This window comes from Branchiostoma belcheri, unplaced genomic scaffold (genome assembly GCF_001625305.1).
Source record: "Branchiostoma belcheri isolate BF01 breed outbred unplaced genomic scaffold, Haploidv18h27 scaffold72, whole genome shotgun sequence".
Taxonomy (NCBI): Eukaryota; Metazoa; Chordata; class Leptocardii; order Amphioxiformes; family Branchiostomatidae; genus Branchiostoma; species Branchiostoma belcheri.
In genome coordinates, this window is record NW_017804376.1 from 856,114 (window position 1) to 871,628 (window position 15,515).

General features: G+C 39.9%; 1 protein-coding gene across 1 annotated transcript in view; it reads right to left on the reverse strand.

The window, feature by feature from the left end:
• Positions 1 to 15,515, reverse strand: part of LOC109484983 (filamin-B-like) — a 68,904-nt gene that overhangs the window by 30,673 nt on the left and 22,716 nt on the right. The window contains exons 8-22 of the mRNA XM_019788356.1: positions 14,817 to 14,942; positions 13,966 to 14,098; positions 13,431 to 13,568; positions 12,321 to 12,497; positions 11,400 to 11,543; positions 8,429 to 8,602; positions 7,640 to 7,786; positions 6,887 to 6,967; positions 6,323 to 6,460; positions 5,679 to 5,852; positions 5,162 to 5,308; positions 2,445 to 2,525; positions 1,576 to 1,713; positions 985 to 1,158; positions 412 to 558 (exon numbers count right to left, since the gene is read on the reverse strand). Of these exons, the coding sequence (XP_019643915.1) occupies positions 412 to 558; positions 985 to 1,158; positions 1,576 to 1,713; positions 2,445 to 2,525; positions 5,162 to 5,308; positions 5,679 to 5,852; positions 6,323 to 6,460; positions 6,887 to 6,967; positions 7,640 to 7,786; positions 8,429 to 8,602; positions 11,400 to 11,543; positions 12,321 to 12,497; positions 13,431 to 13,568; positions 13,966 to 14,098; positions 14,817 to 14,942 (2,119 nt within the window). The remainder of the gene's footprint in view (positions 1 to 411; positions 559 to 984; positions 1,159 to 1,575; positions 1,714 to 2,444; positions 2,526 to 5,161; positions 5,309 to 5,678; positions 5,853 to 6,322; positions 6,461 to 6,886; positions 6,968 to 7,639; positions 7,787 to 8,428; positions 8,603 to 11,399; positions 11,544 to 12,320; positions 12,498 to 13,430; positions 13,569 to 13,965; positions 14,099 to 14,816; positions 14,943 to 15,515) is intronic.

Consider the following 15,515-nt stretch of genomic DNA (forward strand, 5'->3'; position numbering starts at 1 on the left):
GTATACCAGACGAATTCTTTTAATCTGAGTACATTATCAGATCTTCTCATCTTAACCTGAAGAAAAGAATGGCCTATTTAGATGTATGTACGACACTGAACTCACCAACTTCCAGGGGAACATACTCAGCATCGTACATGGTTCCCTGGTGACTCAGCCTGCATGGGATGTTTCTCCCACTGGGACCTGGAGATTTAAAAAAAAATTTAAAAAGAGACATTTTCTTTGGTTTGATCCCCAACTCATTAGACTTTCAATTCTTTTCAGATACTTTTGAATTACTGTAAATCATGAATTCAAACTTTTGCAGCGGCTGTATTCCACCGTACATTATAGGAGGAAAGGCAAGTTCTCACAGTGTACAAATTCGTGGATACAAAAGTTTGAGTAAGTTAAGAGCATGAGACCTACTTGTAATGATGGTGACGACATCTCCGTTCCCAGCCCTACTGGTGTCAATGACGAAGCTGGAGGGAGTTTTGATGGGCACACGGTCCAGTCCGTCACCCCTGGCCTGCGCCTGGCTGGCGTCAGAGATGTAGCACTTGTAGGGGCTCCCTGTGTGATGGTAGGAAACACAGCAAAGCTTTTAATGACAGGATATAAACCTTTCTAGTGAATACTGATAAAGGTAGATTTCAGGTAGTTTCATAGACTTTTTCAGGCCACAATGTACTGCATTCTAAAAATGACAAACTTGGGTATTTTGTACAAATAACTGGTTCAAAGCAAATAACTTAATGTTTCATTCTGATGATGTTCATCCATTGTACTCTGTGAGGACCCAGACTACAGTTGCCCTTGTGAATCCACATATAGCTGACATGATGAGTACCATTCTTGTCCAGCAATTTTAATACTATCATCATAAAAATTTACAGATACATGTAATGAATCCAAATCACTCTACCATAATTTATCTTTTTGATGCTCATAATGAACAGGAACAAAAAAAATTTAGAGAGTCATAAGATGTGGTTTTACCAGGTACAACATTGCCATTGAACTTGAAGGCAATGTCATGAGGGTGGTTGCAGCGGGGAACAAAGACCAGTTTGAACCGGTCCTGTCCAATGCTGTCCATCTGACTGTTGACTGGGTCGGTTGGACAGTTAACCGTTGCCTCAAGAACACCTGAACCAGCCTTGGTGGCATCAACTGTGAGGGGAACAGTCGCAAAGTTCAAGGTCTTCCTAGATACAACACTAACAGAAATAAATTTCTACACAGGGTATAGATTTTGATGTAAGAGCAAAAAATCAACAATCATGATTCCTACTAACTATATCAAAGTGAAAGCTATGTGCCAGCATACTCTTAACCAGCATATTAAAGCATCTGTAAGAAAGGTAATTTAAAACTATTAAAACTTAATTAGAATTCCTTAAATCAGAACATTGGTTGACACAAGTTTCAGTAGACAATCTACATTTATAGCAATTTTGCAGGTACAAGTAACTACTATTTTAGCATACCCTGGAGTATGGTATGCAGTACTCTATAGGTGGTATGCAAGTACTATCAACTACATGGCTTCAATACATGAACTCATCCAACGTGATGTGTAAGACTCACCAAATATTTCCACAGGATGTCCCACCCTTCCACGGGGAATGTTTCCCACACGGATCTGGTTCACATCGTAGGCATAGGAGGAAAATGGACTGCCGGGAATCTGCCTTCCGGCATACGTCACTGTGATCTGATGTTCACCTATAAACAAAAAGTCAAGAATCCATTTGTCACCATAGCAGGCAAGGTGTATAGGCTGCCAGATAAACCTTAACAGCTAGAGGAACAAGTTAGTTATGACAGAGAAATAAACTGGAAAGAACAATGCTAAACTGCATTGGTAAGTTTGCACATACATGGTGCTGAAACCTTGGTGGTTGTTAAAAGCAATGATTCCTTTTGATTGCGCCCTATTATATATACTTAGCCTAGTATCCAAACCTATTGTAGCTTCTAAGTTACTTCAACGTTCATTATATGATTTGTTAATTCTTTGTCACCACCCTTGTAAATAGTGTTGTTATGATTTCTGTTATTATTGTTTATTTTGTTTATTATTTATGTAATCCTTATTAGTTTATATTGGTGGGGGCATTAAAAAGGAGTATGTTCCTGTTTCCTCCAACCTTTTACATTTGTTGAAATAAAGCTGAAATAAATAAATAAGTCCTCTTTGCAAAAGGATCTGGCCTTGACTGAATTCTGTACATTTCTCTTTGTGCCATTTTTTGCACCTAATATAAGTATAACCTGATTATGTGCCAACGCTCTACATAGGAGATGTACTAGCAGGTATTTTACCATGGTGGTTAATATCAATATAGACTGGAACTGAATGTAATCTTTGGCTACCATATGTATGTACTTTTTGTATCACACAAATGGATGCCTCTAATTTGCTTTGACTTCAGGGCATGTGATATTGTACTTACCCACTTGTGTTGGTGTGTACTCAGCCACATGGTTGCCAGAACCTCCTGTCAGCTTTACAGGCACATTCTTAGCCTCTGTACCTACATGGGTCATAGGTTACATATCCAACAACATTGTCCCACTATAGCTACAAAAACTCATATTACGTTCTTAAATGTTTCCTCAAACTATCCTTTTCCAAGGCTATCTTTCATAAGCATATGCTTAACTGTGAAGGTCAGTCAATTCTGTTGACATGAAACTATCCAAGTTTACATTCCAAACAATGTGTTCTTTGACCAGAAATGTTAAGCCTTTGTCAGGCACACTATTGTAAGAACTGTATTGTACAAAATTTCTCATTACCGCTATTCATAGATCACTTCATTCTAACTCTTACAAAGAGTGCAAAAGTGCTCTGTCTTGTCATTACACAATGCCAGGAAATGTTGTTCAACTTGGAGTGCGATGATGTTGCGGAAAATCGTGTCCATGTACATGCAAATTTTGTGAAAACATATCCAAAACAATGATGAAAAATGTCCTTTGTTCAAACTTTTGGTGCATTTCACAAGTGCAAGATATGAAAAAGTATGTAAAAAGTCTTCATGCATTCTGTAATTAAGATGTGAAGGATGACACCAAAATGTAATAAGATGACATGGTACCTTCCTGTTTATGATAGGGTGGTGCATGGAATGGTGAGACAGAAGATTCAGTTAGTACGGTCGCAAAGCAGGCCAGCACGGTGAAATGACGAGTTGAGATGTGTTAAAAAAGCACTGTAGCTAGCTGGCAAATACTAGTAGTCAGTCAAAAATGGATGCAGCAAAAAAGCAGGGTGTCGGACATGCTATGTACGTGCAGATGCAGTCTTCTGTCTATTACCAGAAACAGTAGCAGTTATCCGTGGTTTGAGAAACTCTACATGTAGCTCATTAAAAGCATTGTCAGCTCCAGTCATCATCAGCTCATTATTATATGCATAATCCCAGTTATCAGCGTGCTTACAAATTACACAGAACCACTTGTGGGAGTATGTACTGCATAGCAGGAATCATCAGTCCAATTTGGCCCTTTAGAAAATCTTACAATTATAATTTTAAAGGATGAAGTTTTTGCATAAGGCTTCTCAAATAACAGTTTGAATACAAAGGATTTTATATGTGTGTAACAATTGAACTGGGCATGACAAAAACTATGAAAAGCTTACAATAAAAAAGCAGGTTAATTTTTGTGGGGTTCAAAACATTTTACACCATTCCTGCTGTGCAGTTTTTGGCCCCAGAACCTCCCAGGGTCGAAGGTATAGGTTGCAAAAAAGCATGCATCCTTATAACACATCATCATTACGAGATTTAGAGGGTAGAATTACTGTACTCACTACTTGGAAAACAAAGACAAAGGGGGTTAGAGATGAAATCTGGAAAACAAATCTCACCGAGTTATCAAACTGACCACCTCTCTTATGTCTACCTTCGAGCCTGCGAGGTAAGGCTACAAGAGAAATAAAAAGGAGCATATTTACCAAACTGCGCCGGCTTGAGTCTTAGCCATTCGGCAAGGTCTAGAGCTAGAAAATGCTGAAAAAGTCTCCAAGGTGTCTGTTTTTTTTTCTGGACTACATTGTTTAGTTTCATAGAGTCACCAGGAGACAAGAATGTTAAGCATGATGGTATCATAAGCTACATATTATATGTATATAATGTTGTATCATAACTCATGACCCTGTTCTATCATAATCATTCATTGATTGTAATTGATTATTCAGTACCTTAGAGGAAAAGAAAACATATTTTCAAGATGATTAGACAACATAACACAACACAGCACCACACAACACGACACAGCACAACACAACAAAGAAAATATATGCCACAAAATCATAGCTTCACAACCCTGCAAAGCATCTGCTACCATATAGTCAGTGGTAGTTGGCAAGGGTTAAAAAAGCGTGATCTTGCAGTGTACCAAACCGACAAAGGCATGCGGTACTTTGGTGATGTTTTGTGCATTATTCAATGCAGCATGTCATTCTGATGTTATCTTTATTTTAGACCCCTCACCATGTGTTGTGAGCACCCAAGCGATCAGTTAGAAGCTTTTTGTGGTGTGTCAAGTGAGGTATTAAATTTCATGTTGTGTTTGGGGGGGGGGGGAGTTGTATCTGTCATACCCATTCATTCATCATACATTCATACCTGGCAGTATGTTATAGTAAGTGTAGTATCATAGACACTAGGAAAAATCAATAGAAAAACTTGGTTCCAGATGCATTCCTCATCAAGATGCCATACTTTGATGTTCTTACTTATATAACATCAAAAATGGCATCCTGAATGACTGTAACTTCTTAATGTAAAACTGGTATTCACCAAATTAAAGAATCTTCTGTGCTGACTATCCTTTCACCACAGAATTTTCTTGGCAAATACACTGTACCTGCCTAACTTGTGCTCATAACTAGTTGACCAGAACTTATCCTGGCCATACCAAGGCAAAAGGAGCTCCTTTGCTATCAAGGAGTGCTACCAGTCTTAAAATTTTACTTAACCTAATGAACTAATTATCAAGGAAATAAACTACAGGGGTGGGCTACTTTTCTGTTCTACCAAAAAATAATTTTGGCAATCAAAGCAGGTTTCCATGTTTGCACGACTGCCCCAGTTTCCTGAGACAGCACTTGAAGGAAAGTGCGTGTTTATATCTTTTGTAACTCTAAACCTGACAGCCATACCAGCGATTCGAACATCGATGTCGGCGTCTCCCGCTCGGCTCGTGTCGATGAAGAAGCTTGTCGGGCGGTCGACGGGAATGCGGTCCAGTCCATCTCCGTGGGCGGTCACCTGGCTGGCGTCCACAATCTTGCACCGGTAAGGGCATCCTGGGAGGGAGATGCCAGACTTTAGCACACTAAAGTATTTGGCTAACAGCTCTAATTAGTCAGGCAGCAAGGAGAACGTAAAAAAACCTGTAGTTTGCATCCCTAATTTCCTCTGTGAAAAAGCAGAAGAAAAGTCGAAACTCTTTTTTCAATCTAATCCCTTCTACTGACAATGTGTTTCCTTGGGCCCAACTTTAAAAATTCTGAAATCAGACAACAAAAAAACAGGCCGCTGCAACATCAGATTGGGTCCTCGCCTTTTTTAATCCACCCTTGTTTTTATCATCAAGCTCAATGATAAAGGTCCCTGAGACAAAAACAAAACATGTCTGTAGGTATAAAACATGGTGTGGCATTCTTGTTCACTAACCTGGGATGATGGATCCGTTGAACTTGAACACGAGGTCATGGGTCACGGTCATCTGGGGTACAAAGGTCAGGAGGTAGGAGTCAGCACCCCGGGAGCGAAGGTCGCAGGGCACGTTCTGGTAGTTCACGCTGACGTTAGCGGCAAGGTCACCGTGTCCTGCGCGGCTCGTGTCAACTGGATATGACACAGAATGTTATCTGATCAACAACATGTATCTAGAGTGCATGTATCAGGAAAGAAAGTCTATTGTTAATCACTTTATATTTGCGGTACTTTTATATTTGCGGTTTTCACGGTCAAAATCTGTACCGCAAATTTTTATTATTACTGTAACCAAATAACTCACAGACTTTCCTTCTTTTGCACCTGCTGCCACCATAAATACTAGTACATAGTTCCGCAAACATGTCCATTTTTCTCAGGCTGCAAAAAGTGCATTAGGTGTTCTGTGTGAAAATCTTTGGGTTCAGAACCGTCCAAGACCCAAAATAACCTTAAGGTTCACGTCTGATTTTGAACCAGGAGAACCCAAACCTTCTGGGTTCAATCTCCAGACAAACCAATGCTAGAAACACAGCTAGAAACAATTTGAAGAAATCAAATTGAAGTAATGAAGTAAAAATACATTGCAAGTAACAACTTACTTTCCACCTGTACGGGCTGACCCATCTTGCCGTTGGGAATGTCGCCGACCTGGACCTGGTTGATGTCGTAACAGTGGCTGAGGAAAGGGCTGCCATAGATCTGCATCCCAGCAAACGTCACCATGATGTTGTGATCACCTGACAAACAGACAAAAGAAACTTTAAGGCAAAAGTGATCTTGAACAAGTTAATCTCACCGAAGGGCTAATCTTCCACTGGTCGTGACAGAGAAGACAGACACGATGCACAATACTTCTGGGTTCATAATCACAGTACTAGGGAATTCCTGTACCTCTAAGTAACCAGATTACTTACTGAATCATATTTTATCTTTCAAGGAAAGTAAGGTAAGTTTTGGAAGGTCTAAATTTGTAAATGAGGTAATCATCTCATATCACATTCAAGGACACAATGTTTTATGTGGCAATCTTTTAGAAATCGCTTCTTTTTCCGTCAGTACTAAGCTTGGGGAATGTAATTTTTTATCATCATAAAGACAATAATTACATGCTGTCTATCAATTTTTTGCTATAATTGAAACTATCATTGATGATCATTACTCACAGACTTCAGTAGGTGTGTACTGAACTGTCCAGTGTCCATTTCCACCGCTTACACGAGCTGGAACATCACGACCGGTCGGACCTAGAAAGGGATTCCATAGGTGACATTCATCACAATTTACATGAGGAGACATTCAAAACAAGACAAGACTTAAAACTCTTTATTATTAAACATCCACACCTGGTAGTATCAAAACTGTTATGCATAGTAAGAATGTTTGTCCTGTCCTTGGTACTGAATGACACACCAGCCAACAAGACTGGTATCCATGTCCCTGGTGCTGAATGACACACCAACAAGCCCCTGTCCTTGGTACTGAAAGACTGGTGTTGTGGCTTCATTACACCAGATTGATTTTATGGAGTTTGACATGGGGAGACAAGAACCATCAACAGCAATGATTCCAATTCATACTTTTTATAATATGGTTTTTACCTCAAAGGAATTTAAACTAGTAACTTTAACAGTAGCAAGACAAGACAAAAAGATCCTAATCAACAGCCATGCCTGTCAGTAGCAAAACTGGTCATAGTTCATGATCTAAAGGCTAGTACCCTATTGTATAGCAAGAATGGTGGTCCTGTCCTTGGTACTGAATGACACACCAACAAGACTGATGTCCCTGTTCTTGGTACTGAATGGCAGTCCGACAAGACTGGTGGCCCTGTCCCTGGTACTGAATAACACACCAACAAGACTAGTGGTTTATTTATAGTTTGTATGTATGGTTTGTATACTAGTATCTAAACTGACCAGTAACTTTAACAGCAACATCAGCGTCCCCTCCGCCCTGACTGTCCACAAAGAACTCGGTCCCGGTGCCGATCGGAACACGGTCAAGCCCATCTCCCGAGGCACGGACACGGCTGGCGTCAATGATGTTCACACGGAAGGGGCTCCCTGGAGTTGGGATTATGGGATGTAACATTAGACATAATTCAATCATTCAGCATACTCTTTTCATGACTATGATGTGTGTGTTAGAAGGTAGCAGTGCAGTCCATGCAGTTAGAAGGTAGCAGTCCAGGTGTGTGATAGAAAGTAGCAGTGCAGTAGCACACATGTCAATCATTCATCATACTCTTTTCATGACTATGATGTGTGTGTTAGAAGCAGTGCAGACTCCTTTCTTCCTGATTTTGTACATGATTGTAGCCAGATATCATTAGTTCCAAGATGTCCATTCATTGCGATAGCATGGGTTAGAATGCCGCTGCTGCCACCATGTTGTGCCACTCATTTTTGATTGTCTCACTAAACAAGATGTTTGATATAATCTCAAGATGAATTCTTTGATACAATCTCATACTTAAGCTTACAAGCAGCAGAAGATATGACTGGGAACTATGCTACTTGAAGATATCAGCTTCTGGCCTGAGCACTTCGGCAAGTCACACAAATTTACAGAATTTTCCTTCTCCCACATAGCAGAGACACTGTGACATTAGATGCTTCCAAGACAAGACATTAGAACTTCTGTATCTATATCTGTATAGCTGGTATAACCTCCTTTTGGCGTAACACACCAGCTTCGTGACTTACGTGGCACATTCTGTCCCTCAAAAGTGACAGTGACATCGTGGGGGTTGGCAGTCTGTGGTACGAAGGACGCGGCGTAGCGGTTACCTCCAGAAGGAGAGAGGTTTACAGGAAGGGAGGTGCGTCCGTCCATCACAGTCACATCGATACGGCCGTTCCCCGCACGGGAGGCGTCAACTGTGAACAGAAATTACATCACTGTCTGTTTGAAGTTAAAACTTTTGTTTCAACACAACAGATTGTTCTCACCTAGACATTTCAAAAAGTCACTCTCAGTCTTCTTCAATAGACTGACCCAGTCATACTTGTCACGTGGCTTCTCTGAGGTGCGGTCGATACTAGCCTAGCAGGCACAATATCTGCAGCAGAACATTTGGCCAGTATCTTTCTTCTCTTTCCCCTGTTTCTTGCCTCAGCTATCCTACTTTCTCTGGCAGCTCTAAACAGTCCCATAGCACTGTGTGCCACTGATCTCTGTTTATTTCTGTCCATTGCTGCAATACTTCCCCAGGAATCCTTGTTACAAAGCTACTCTCCAAGACAATCATATAAATGTACACATAGTATGACTCAATCTTATCTAAAAGCAAAACTTAAATGTATTGTACAGTAGCAACTACTAAACTTTGTGTGGCCATGAATGCAGTGAAAGGACGACCTACTGTCAAAGTCCACAGGTCTGCCGATGATGCCCTGATCCACGGGAAACAGGGACACCGCGCTGGCGTCAGTCACTTCCACATGGAAGGGTGACCCTTGCACGGTCATACCATTGTAGGCAACATCAATGGTGTGCATTCCTGCAAAAATACAAGTTAAAAGACAGTTTAAAACATATGAAGCACATGAAAGAGATCCCCAAATTTGAGGTATGATATCATTTAGATTGTTCTTTCAAACCACATATTTGATAAATGGACCCGATCGACTGTTCTGCAGCCGACTGATGATGATGATGTTGATGATACTTGATTCACCAAATTCTTAAGGAAAAAACCTATCACCAAGTAATTTTGCCTATCATCAACTTCAGAAAGCAATTATTGATGAAAGGTATGCTACATGCTACATGTACCTGAAATGTCTGACTGTTTCCAAAATCATAGCAGTTGCTTGAGTAACTGTTTTTTGGTACTATGTTTATGTCATTGGTTGAATTATTATGTACCAACTTCATAGCAACATTCAAAAGTCAATGCTTGGAGATCTATAATATTATCATAGCCTCTTGTATTACAGTCAAATTCCATAGACAATACAAGACATTGGCCTTGATAAAAGAACTTCTATTCGTCAAGATGAATAATTCAAATTTCTATCCCGACTAATGAAAAATTTATGCAGGTTCAAAGAGGTAATCTGTATGCAATGTCAACTCCCTCCCAGGTATGGCTCTAAGGTCCACATTTAATCTTCCTTTGCTTTCATGACAAATTTTAATGCAGGAACACACACGCACGCAGAAATCGACATCCAAGTGTTGGCTATGCAAAATGAGCAACATTAAGAGTAGAAATCAATACATACACCGAGAAGTTGAGAGGATATTTAAGTCACTTTAATGGATGCTCTAAATTTAATGACTTTCAATGATTAAAGGAAAACTTAAAAGATTGTCTTCTTTGTTGCTCCCTTCCTATGAGCAATCATATATTAATCTTTTACCTGCTATCTCATTGACAACCCAATAATTAATACAAATTTGATACCAAACAGCTACCATAGCAGGCCAAAGGTTAAAAAGCTGAGCCAGGTTATGGTGTACATGTAAGCACTTTTCTCACAATCTGCTCCAAGTTCCTAAATTTGTTTAAACTTTAAAAAAAAACTCAAAACATTTGGAGGATAAGAGAGAAACTCACCAGCCTCAGTCGGAACGTAGCTACAGAGGTAGTCTCCATATCGTGCTCCGAGAGTCTCTGGTACACGTCGACCACTTGGCGCTACAAGAACAAACGACACGGACAGAAAAGAAATCAATAGGTACAAATTAGGTGTCCCAGAAAGAGACCTTAACTCTAGTAACAGCCTTGCCATTATAGAACAATCATGTGCTGAACACAGTGATGGGAACCTGATTTATCAACTTGAAGGCTATTTTTCATCCAAAATCAATAATTTGCTCTCATTCAGTTGACTCCTTAAATGCTCAATTCCAAAGAGACAGTTTACTTTTGAACACTTAAAGAGACTTTACTAGTATTACTAGTGAAATTACTAGTATTGGTAAATTTCTCCATATTACATATTGTGTATTTGTATGAGTGCGGCATTCATCAAACGTTTGCAGACTAGCCTCCGAAAGCTAATGTCACCAAAGCATGAAGTTAATTTGGGCCTTACTGACTCATGGATCATTATAAATCCATTCACTTTTAGTGCCAAAAAGGTAACTAGACATAAGATTAATGGACCATGCTATGGCTGCCACGTGTATGGTCAATGTACCCCATAAAAATGTCTGGCAGGCAAGGGGGTTGGAGGTCAAGGGTTTTAGGACACGGGGATGTCATTTGGAGAAGTTGTACATCCCCAAGAATATATCTTGTATCATATAGTTTTTACTATATACACATTTTGTAGACTCTGTATGACTTATGATACATGATTATGGATTTGGTAGGATTTGCAATCACGTAACATATATAATTATATATATAGGTTACGTGATATATGTTGTTACATTTTGTCTGATCTTGACCTCTTCCCTCATGACTTCAATGAAAAGCAGCTAGTCAATTTCATGATATAGGATCAAACCAAGAAAGTTATGATATGCTTTCTTTGACTTTCCTTACATAAAAACTTAATTGGAAGTCTAAAAATTAAACTGTAATTTTTTTGTTTTCTACTCATATTTATGAATAAAAAAAGGATCAAACAAAGAAAATAATGATATGCTTTCAAGGACTTTCCTTAGTATACATAAAAAATTTTCTTCACATAATGTAATTTTTTGTTTCCTGTAACTCACATTGTATGTTGACCATGAGTTCTCCCCCTGCAGTTCCGAGGACAGAGAACTCGTGCATCTGGCTGCCCGTGACCTTGGGACCCAGCCCCTCCCCCTCCGCTGTCACGTTCCACGAGTCAACTACCTCCTGACGGAACGGGGAACCTGGAACGAAACAGAATTTGTTTAATTCATATGTTTAATATTATTGGTTTGGCTTTAGTAATATGACATACCACCAAAGGTTGCCCAACTATTAAATTAAGGTGACAAAGATACAAATTGAATGAATGTATAGAATAGTCAGACAAGTATACATTTTTATGGAATTTGTTGGTAGGTGAATACAGATGCATAACTCTCCTACTTTTCTACTTTAGTTATCTAACTTGATGCATTTATCCCATGTTGGGCATGAATATGCAATAACGTTCATTGTTGATGCCATTATATGAGACTGAAGACATTGGAGGTAAAAATACATGTTCTAATTATTATCTGCCTGATAAACAGCTGTTATGAGTTACAAATTGATGTATATGTGTTATATGCCGTATAATATGCAACACCTAGTATTGCATATATATTCAGCACGTGCACACCCCATACATTAGTTAAGACTTAGTGATGATTTGCGTATATCTAGCTTTGCTACGTATGCGGCTTGGAGTTCATAACTTCCAGGACACAGCTAGATACAACAGACTAAGATGGTACGGCCACCTCCAGAGAATGGACAGGGACAAATGGCCAAAGAAGATCCTCACACTGGATGTGGAGGGTCCAAACCCCTGTGGTCGCCCTAGGAGGAAAAATAAGATCAACCCACAGGACAGAGACAAGTGGCGAGCTGCCATCAAGCCCCAGATGTACAGTACAAGCACGTCTAACCCTCGGGAGACGGGGAACAACAGACGATAAACCGGACAGGGAGTGACTCACCGGGGATGTCGTCTCCATTGAACTCGATCTCGACCTCGTGCCATCCGGTTTCGTTGGGTGAGTAGGTGACGCGGTAGTTCCCGGCGCCTTCCGGGCGGATCTTGTTTGGGCATTTCCTACCATTGGGGCCGCGAACAGTCACATCGATGTCACCCTCGCCAGCTGTGCCGGTCTCGACTGCGGAGGACATAACAGTGTGACGTGTTTTACATACTATTATAATGATACTATATTATATTATCATCAGTAATCATTTCACACTAATAAGGCCATGTTGATTTGATTATATGGATGACATCCGCGCGCGCATGAATTTTCGGTCGTTTCCAAAAAAAAAAAAGTTTTCAACCATACTGTAAATCATACAAAACAGTTGCAAAATGAACAAATTTATACCGTAAGTTGCAAAAAAAATATTTTAAAACGATACCAATGTCGTAGAATGCCAAAATCAAACGAAAAAAGACGAAAATGTAAAGAAATGAATTTGAAGAGTAGAACGATACTCTGTGCCCTTTGTTCAACCTTCATGACCACATAGATTTCATAATGAAGGCAACTTTTTTTTTGCAAAACTATTTTTTTATTTGCACGCTCGCATCGGTTTTGGAATTCCCAGAGGATGTCATCCATATAATCAAATCAACATGGCCTAATGTGAATAATCTTCATGGTGAACAGACATTAAAATGTTAATTTAAAAAGAGATAAGCTCTGGTCTTGTAAATTGAAAACAGGTCTTTTTAGATCCTAAAAACCTTTTCCTTCATGGTGCTGAAATGCCTTCCATTGATTTGATTTGATTTGATTTGATTTTAATGAAATTGAAACAGTACAATAAAGTAACGTGGGACAAAGGCAGCTGTTGCTGGTGTTGTGTCTCACACATAGAAAGATATACAGGACAGACAATACTCATTTTCACTTGAGTTAAATGAGGAAAGTCGTGTTAAGTGTCTTTCCAAAGGACACGAGATTGGTGGCATGTCAGGACTTGAACCCGGAACCTCTTGGTTCCGAGTCAAGCACTTGCCACACAGCCCAACCATTCATTATACATTTTTGCTAACAATTTGACTTTAAACCATGATGATTGTGGTCCATACTCACCCCCAAAAGCAGCAAGGCTACCCAACAGCGCCCGGTTCATGCCCATGACACGCACCCTGTCCGGATCGTACACGTTACAGTTGAACGGACTGCTGGGCACGTCACGTCCGTCGCACTTCACACTCACCTGGTACTGGCCTGGTTAAAATGGTAAAACAGTCAAATCTTTGATATACTGGGCATAAAAAAGGTCATGCTTAACCAAACGCGTGGTACCAAATCTTTGATAGACTGAGTATTAAAACATGACGATTCAACCAAACCATGCCACAACCATAAGACTGTTCTCAACATTGGTCTTTTAACTCTTCTTTTTCGAATAACTCAGTCTTTAGAAGTAACTTGCATCAAGTTTCAATTGGAAAATTCTTTGCCAGTAAATGACAATGGATGGTATTTCACAGACGCTTGCCACCATTGATGCCTTCAAAACTGCAACAATCTTTAAAAGAATAATTTAGACTAAAAAATAGTTTTCATTTGGACTAAGGTTTGTAAAAAATATTCATATTGCTGAAAAAATTCTTTCCCTCACCGATCTCTTCAGGAGTGAAGTGTCCAGTTAAGTATCCTGTTCTCTCCTTCTGGAGGCTGACCGGATGGTTCCGGCCACCCGGGCTCTCTGCTTCCACCACAAAGTTTCCCCCCACTGCGCCGGTGGGAGTGATCTGTACAAGCAGAAATAAGAGGAAAGTGATCTTCATCTACTTTTGGCTAACTGACTGTGGCCGGGAGTTGAACTCCCAACCTCTTGGTCCTAAGGCAGGGTCACAAACCACTGGACTTGAATGTATACTAGGAAATTCAACATTAGTGCTGAAATGCCTTTCATTGAATATAGACCTCGATCCAGTTTTGGCTCACTGACTGCAACCCCTTGGCCAGGATTTGAAGTCCCTACCTCTTGGTCCAGAGGCAGAGAAGGGGCAGGGTCACAGTCAGTTAGTAGATGGAGATCTTGTGAACAAGAAAATCCAATTACTTAAGATAAACAAAGACATTGGAATCTACAAGTTACTGGAAAATTTGCAGTTGATGTGATCAAACATTTCAATCATGTGCCTAAATGAAGGTGGATAGGCCATCTCATTACAAGATGATACTACATGTTGACTGCTGACAAACAGTAATTTGAGGTTATAAGACCAAAATTCTCTGAAGCAAATAGCATTTAATACAGTAACTGTACATCATTTTAGTATGTGGTTCACAAGTCCTTGAAAACATGATATTTGAGAGTTTGTCCATAAAGGTGTACTTAAGGGCATTTTCTCACGTTATCGTTTTTTAAAAACGTTACATGATCAAAGATTTTGAATGCTTTAATCACTTGAATCATGTAAGTTTGATATATAAGCAAATTAAGTAAAAATAATGAAAACTGACCCTGATGTCGGCTGGTTTCCCCACCGGTGCCTGGTTGACCCCGTTGCCGGCGACGCTGACCCTGGACAGGTCCAGCCCTCCATAGCCACCCGACCGGGGAGGGGGGGCGAACACTGGTGCCACGTACTACAGGTGGATAACACATGGTATAAACATACTGAAGTTTCCATCAATAATTTCATCAGACTGGCAAGAGACAGTATAAAAATGTTCTTGATTCCACAACAAGGATTTTACAATAAGAAAATCTACTCCAGTCATGAACTGTGTTGAGAGGGGGCAATATAGACTCATTTGCATCTTGGACAGCATTCTAAACCAGTGACTGAAGTTGTTGATTATTACTGTAGTTTACAGTATAAAATAGTATTATGTGACAACAGCTAGCAACACCTAGCTGCAGTAAGAATCCAGTCTTTCTTGCCCTGAAGAAGGTGACAGACGGTCACTGAAATGTTGGATGTAAACCCCTGGTTGTTACATAAAGGACCTTCTTATACACTATGGCTTCAGCTGATGTCCAATACTTACTGGTGCATACACATAAGGGACTGGTATCAGATCTGGGCAAACAATCAATGGATTCAATACATCACAGTTGATCACTTGAATATTTTAGTTGAGACATGACCTTAGTTTAACAGGAGCATTTGACCATTGGCAAGTAATTTTGGATGGATTATGTGAGGGAAATCTATC